Below are 6,413 nucleotides of genomic sequence, written 5' to 3'. Positions count from 1 at the left end.
TTTTTGAGACAAAGTCTCACTGTCACCAGGCTGGAGTATAGTGGCGTGATCTCGACTCATTGCAACCTCCACCTCCTGGGTTCAAACGATTCCCCTGCCTCAGCCTCCTGAGTAACCAGGACTACAGGCCTGTGCCACCACACCTGGCTAATTTTCTGTGTTTTAGTAGAGACAGGGTTTCACCATATTGGCCAGGATGGTCTCGATCTCCTGGCCTCGTGATCCGCCTGCCTCAGCCTCCCAAAGTCCTGCGGTTACAGGCGTGAGCCACTGCGCCCAGCCCTGATTCTCATCAATCTTAGCATGTACAACTAGGGGTGAGATAAGGACTCCATACACTAACTTTAATGTGCCCTTTCTCCGGCCCCCTCATTTTCTTGGTTCTCTACTCACTCTTTGGTTCCTGGGGTTCCCCACTCCTGGGTTTCTGACCAGAGCATTAGCTTCCCTGTGCTGTTGATAGGGTTCTCTGCCAAATCTGCCACTGCCACACTTGCCTGTCCTAGGGTAAGAGGCAACAGGCTTTGCCTCTGAGGGGCCATCTCATTGCTGGTGAGGAGAGAGAGGACACAGATTAGTTGCTTGTACTTCCTTGGTGTACAGCAGGGAGAGTCTATAGGGCTTTCACCCACATATTGACCATCAGTTGGCTGGTGGGAAGGGAAAGGTGTGCTGGTTCTTTGCTAGCAATCCCCTGGAGTAGGATAAAATAAAAGATTCCTTATAAAAGATAATTGAGTCAGAAAGACTCAGGACCTTGGAATCCCAGGCCTGTGGATCCAGGGAGGGGCAGTGAGATAGACTGACGTTAGATCAGTATACTACTGAATTCTGCTATGCTCTGGCATGGAGTTATCCTTGGTGAAATTAAATCAGTATAACTCTGTATGAGGGAGTGAGATTAATGAAACCTCTGATGTTACTGCAATTTAGCATTTAAATGTTGCTTACTCTTTAAATCAACCAAGTTCCTCTAGAGACCTCCAAGAACAAAAACTATTTTGCTCTGGAACTCAAAGCAGAAGAATATAGGTGAGACATCATTCCCAAGTATCCTTCTTCCTCCCTACAACCCTCTCACCCCTGACCCACAAAGCTTCATTAAATTAAGAGCTATTGCTGTTTCTCACAAAAGGTTGATGCCATCCTCTTTAAGTGATAACTTCTGAATTATAATCTTAGACCATTAAAATTCAAAGAAATACTTCAGGCTTGCCTTTGTGGAGCTGGAGTTGGTATCTCTGGATTAGTGGTGTGGTGCTGGTTTTTACTGACTTTTTCCTAAAGAGATCACTTTTCTGAAGCATCTTTTCCTTTTGGGATGTCAGAAGAAGAGAGTTAGTAAGTAGATTTCTTCCAAAGAGGAAGAAAAGAACTCTTAAGGGATTGGTGATTTGGAAAATATCTGTCAGCTAGCTTTCTTGCCCTCTGAGCCAGCTGAGTGGCAAGTGGGACATTTGTTTCCTGCTCTTATTTAAAAAAAAAAGTCTTCCTCTACTGCTTACAGCATATATATACAGAGATCTATACAAAAATGAATGTTTTTATATGTATAAATGAAAATGTTTGCTTTTTTGCTGTTGATGTTTTTGATTTTTTTTCATTTATTTGTTTTCCTTTGATTTTGGCTTCTCCCAAAGGTTTCTACTTGACCTCCCTTCTGATCACAGGGGCATCAATAAACATGGTTGGTTGATTTTGTTCTTGTCTTTCATGATTATACCATTATGTACAGTCAAGTCTATTTTTATCTGGATCAGCTGACTTTAAGGGTCTGACTTCACTCATTTTTTTCCTTATTCTCAAAGCAAACAGTTTTGCCTCTTTTTTATCTGGTGTTTGCCCCATCCTGTGGCCACTGGTCTCTGCAACCAGGAAGGGTAGCTAGACCAAGAGACTATACAAATGGGAGAAATCCTGCTCAATGTGGTCCTGCCTTTCCATCTGGCAATCCTTCCTGAGTGCACTGTCCCTGTGCTGATGCAGTAGTCCCCTGCCGTGTAAATCCTCAGGGTCACATTACTGTGCCCTGATTTTAAAGATGGGAAAAGGTACAGTGAGTACCTTTAGATACTCTTGAATCTGAGCAGCTCTGAACTGCGATTATGGACATAAACTAGCCCCTGCTCTATGGTGGAGTTACATAATAGGGAGAGGGTCAACCCTAGAGAAAAGGAAACCTAACACAGTACTTAAGAACTTAGGCCTTAGGATTAAGTAGACTTAGGTTTGATTCCAAACTTTACCACTTGCTATTGTGTCACCACTTACAGCTCTGTCATTATCATTAGTTGTCCTTCACAACGTCCCTTACCTACCTTTTCGGTCCCTTCTCCTGCTACTTCCTTCTCATTGTCTACCACCCTCTCCCTGCCCCTCAACACACACCTATGTTTTAACCAGATGGAACTATATGGAAGCTTCTTAGAAGGTAAAACCTCTAGCCCTATCTTCAGACCTATGAATTGGAATCTGTACTTTATGAGTATCCCAGGGTACTAAATATGCACATTGAAGTTTAAGAAGCACTGGTCTGACTGGGCACAGTGGTTCATGCCTATAATCCCAGCACTTTGTGAGGCTGAAGTGGGTGGATTGCTTGAGACCAAGAGTTCGAGACCAGCCTGGCCAACATGGCAAAACCTCGTCTCTACCCAAAAATAAATAAATAAATAAATACGGGCCGGATGCAGTGGCTCACACCTGTAATCCCAGCACTTTGGGAGGCCAAGGCGGGTGGATCACTTGAGGTCAGGAGTGATCCTGATTGAGATTGCACTACTGTACGCCAGCCTGGGCGACAGAGTGAGACTCTGTCTCAAAAAAAAAAAAAAAGAAAAAAAAAAAAAAAGCACTGGTCTAAGCTACTTCCTGGAGTTTTGATTTTTAAAAGAAACTGTCACTGTCTAGCCTGTGACTGCTGAATGTATGTGATTGCCCTCTGGAAAAGTATGATATGCTTGGCAATTTGAAGTATTCTTAGAATAATTCTTTGAATTATTCCCAACTAAACTGTATCCAAAATAGGTCCTTGAGAAGCTAATCCTTACTTGGCCCCCTTCATTTCCAACCCTTTGAAATTCACTCTGGTCCTTTCTCCTATCTTCTGGAAGTTTCTTTCTGAATCTAGAAAAACTCTCCTCACCAGAGAGGAATGATGTAAGCAGGCTTAATTAAATGCCTGCTATGTATAATGAAGCATATTGTTAGGTGCAGCATGGGGCATAGAAGTTCAAAGCCTATAGCTCTTGGGGATATTTTTATTTAGTTGGAAAGACAAGACAGAAACATTCAAAGTAAAGTAAATTTATTCCTTATATTTAGGTAGCCCTTGCTTATCTACCTCTTCTGAAACTTTGCAATAATTCTGTGATGTTGGTAGAAAGGGAATGTGATGTTAGGTAAGAAGTCAGATGGTCGGCACATCCATCCCACAGCCACACTGCTATTAAGGGATTTGTTAATGTCATATGGCTCCTAAAGAGCTAGGATATGCATCCATATCTTCCAGCTCCAAGTCCAAGTTTTTTTTCTTTTTAAAAAATATTGTGTCACATTATACCCTCTAATGCCAAGTTAATTTAAAATAAAAAGCCATATAAGATTGCAGAAGGAATTTTTGTGGTTGTGGTAGTTAAGAGGGAAGAAGTCATTTGAAAGAGTTTGGGGAGTCTTCAGTGAAGAAGGATAAGGTAGCAGTACCTTGAAAGATGAGCAGGACTTATCTGGGCAGACAAAGAGGATGAGCAATCCAAGAGAGGGGATGAGAGGGAGAAAAACACAGTATGTTCAAAGAATAAGGATTAGACCAGTGTCCTCAGGCGATGTGAAATCTAGATTGTTTCAGTCCAATTGAATGCGTCATCTAAATTTCCCAGGTGTGGGAATCAGTGTTTAGGTTAGAGGGACCACACAGTTGGTTCCTTCTTTTACTTCATGCTCTTGCACAGAATCCACTGTGTAGAATTAGGGAGACATAACTTCAGATACCTGACTGGTGGAATTAAAGGTGGTAGTTTCTAGGCTGGGTTGTGTTTCATGGACTACCCTGTGTGCTTTCTACAGGCAGTGTGTTGCTTGTTTTGGATAGTTGGGAGCAGCTTCTCTCACCTTAAGGAACTGTGAGTAGATGGTGTGAGGGACCATATACACACACAAAATAGCCAACTAAAGAAAGCGGTGGAGCTTTTTGTCCGACATCTTAGCAAGCCTGTGGTGTCCGCTGCTGCTCTCCGAGCTTCGCAATGCCGCCCAAGGACGACAAGAAGAAGGACGCCGGAAAGTCGGCCAAGAAAGACAAAGACCCAGTGAACAAATCCGGGGGCAAGGCCAAAAAGAAGAAGTGGTCCAAAGGCAAAGTTCGGGACAAGCTCAATAACTTAGTCTTGTTTGACAAAGCTACCTACGACAAACTCTGTAAGGAAGTTCCCAACTATAAACTTACAACCCCAGCTGTGGTCTCTGAGAGACTGAAGATTCGAGGCTCCCTGGCCAGGGCAGCCCTTCAGGAGCTCCTTAGTAAAGGACTTATCAAACTGGTTTCAAAGCACAGAGCTCAAGTAATTTACACCGGAAATACCAAAGGTGGACATGCTCCAGCTGCTGGTGAAGATGCATGAATAGGTCCAACCAACTGTACATTTGGAAAAATAAAACTTCATTAAATAAATAAATAAATAAAAAGAAAGCGGTGGAGATCAAGATAAGTAAGTCTGATTTGGGAACAAAACCCTGGAGACTGTATAGGTGATTGTTGGGGGTGGACAGGCGCTGAAGACTTGGATTGGTTTAGACCTAGAAGGAAGTGGCATTTGATTGGTTATTATAAGTGAAAAGGGCCCCTCCCTGGGTGAGATCTGCCAGCCTCATAATTAGGACCTGAAAATCTCTGCCAGGCCCGCCTTTGTGACGTGGCCCCGTCCACCTCAGCTATGGAACAGGCCTTGACTGGTGAGGCCCAAAGCCAGTGGCCCCGCAGAGGCGGGAGTGGGGCCATGGCTGAGGCGCCTGGGCCCAGTGGCGAATCTCGAGGCCACTCAGTCACTCAGCCGCCAGCGGGAAAAACTGTCGGGGGACCATCGAGGCGCTGCCCGCGGTCCGTGCTCAAAGTGTCCCAGTTGGTGCTCCGGGCCATCACCGCTCACAAAGGGCTGACTCTGGCAGCTCTCAGGAAGGAGCTCGGAAACGCCGGCTACGAAATGCGCAGGAAGAGCGGCCGCCACGAAGCGCCCAGAGGGCAGGCCAAGGCCACGCTCCTCCGGGTCAGCGGCAGCGACGCCGCCGGCTGCTTCAGGGTCTGGAAGGTTTCCAAGCCCAGGAGAAAGCCGGGGCGCGCGAGGCAACAGGAGGGCGCGCGCGCTAGCCGGAGGACCGCAGCCGCGTACCGGAGCTCACGGAGGCGCCGCCAGCCCCTTCGCAAGGCGGCCAGGAAGGCCAGAGAAGTGTGGAGACTGAACGCGAGGGCGAAAGCCAAGGCCAATGCCAGGGCGAGGAGGACAAGGAGGGCGAGGCCGAGAGCCAAGGAGCCGCCGTGTGCCAGAGCCAAGGTGGAAGCGGGAGCGACAGCGGCAGGCGAGAGGCGAGGACGGGCCGTGAAGGAACACACCAGGCCGAGGTCAGGGAAGGACAAGAGGCGAAGCTCCAAACCCAGGGAAGAGAAGCAGGAGCCTAAGAAGCCCGCACAGCGGACCATCCAGAAGCCAACGCCGGCTAAAACCGACCGGACATCTAGCGGGCAGGGGAAGACTCCACTAAAGACTTCCACAAAGACCTTCCCTAAATCTGAAGGTCTTCGGAATGCAGTCGGGAGTGCATCTTGTGGGAGCAGCTTCACTCCCACCACGGACAAATGCCTTTCCCCCATAGGCCCCAAGAAGAGCGGCTCTCACACTCATTGAAATGAAATGGACCTCTCGACCACCTTGTGTCTGTTTCCTCTTTGCCGCACCTGGAAGGGAAGGGGTGGGTGGTGGTAACGTGCAGCGAAGAGAGTAAATTAACAGATTCTGTTCCTGCTGCAAAACTCAGAGAAATATCTTTTAGAAGGACAGAAAACAGAGGAAAACCAGCAGCTTAACAAGTGTTGAAGTTGTTAGATACTCTAGCAAATTCAAATTGAGTTCTGGGGAGGAGGGCATATTGGGAAAAGTGTGGACAGTCTTTAAGTTGAGTGGCCCCACTGATTCGTAGTGTTCTTACCTGAAATTCCTTTTAGGACAAAGTCCTCCCAAAATTGATTATAATGAGTTTGTAGTTTTTGCCTTGAATTGATAACCTAGTTTAATTTAGAAAATATTCTTAGGTTAATCCTCAGTTAAATAAGTGTGTGAAAGCATACAGCATAGGGCCTGGCATAGGGTAGGTACTCATCACTGAGAGTTAAATATGTGTATAATTAATTTCCGACGGGGTGG

The 6,413-nt window shown here is 46.2% G+C and overlaps 1 protein-coding gene and 1 pseudogene across 2 annotated transcripts; both read left to right on the top strand.

Moving 5' to 3' along the window:
• Positions 1-4,185: 4,185 nt before the first annotated feature.
• Positions 4,186-4,666, top strand: LOC105544931 (annotated as a pseudogene). Its single transcript, XR_001006841.1, has one exon. The product of XR_001006841.1 is annotated as a 40S ribosomal protein S25 pseudogene (transcript).
• A 20-nt stretch (positions 4,667-4,686) lies between these two features.
• LOC105544929 (testis-specific H1 histone) lies at positions 4,687-5,919 on the top strand. The gene has a single exon (XM_011987643.1). It carries the CDS (start codon positions 4,932-4,934, stop codon positions 5,895-5,897), a length of 966 nt encoding a protein of 321 aa, XP_011843033.1. The 5' UTR covers positions 4,687-4,931; the 3' UTR covers positions 5,898-5,919.
• The last annotated feature ends 494 nt before the right edge of the window (positions 5,920-6,413 follow it).

This window comes from Mandrillus leucophaeus, unplaced genomic scaffold, assembly GCF_000951045.1.
Source record: "Mandrillus leucophaeus isolate KB7577 unplaced genomic scaffold, Mleu.le_1.0 Scaffold313, whole genome shotgun sequence".
In the NCBI taxonomy this organism is placed as follows: Eukaryota; Metazoa; Chordata; class Mammalia; order Primates; family Cercopithecidae; genus Mandrillus; species Mandrillus leucophaeus.
Note: the sequence above shows the minus strand (reverse complement) of the source record. Positions and strands in the feature narration are given on the sequence as shown.

Excerpts from the sequence above, each read along its gene's own strand:
- LOC105544929 (XM_011987643.1), top strand. The coding sequence starts at position 4,932 with ATGGAACAGGCCTTGACTGGTGAGGCCCAAAGCCAGTGGCCCCGCAGA.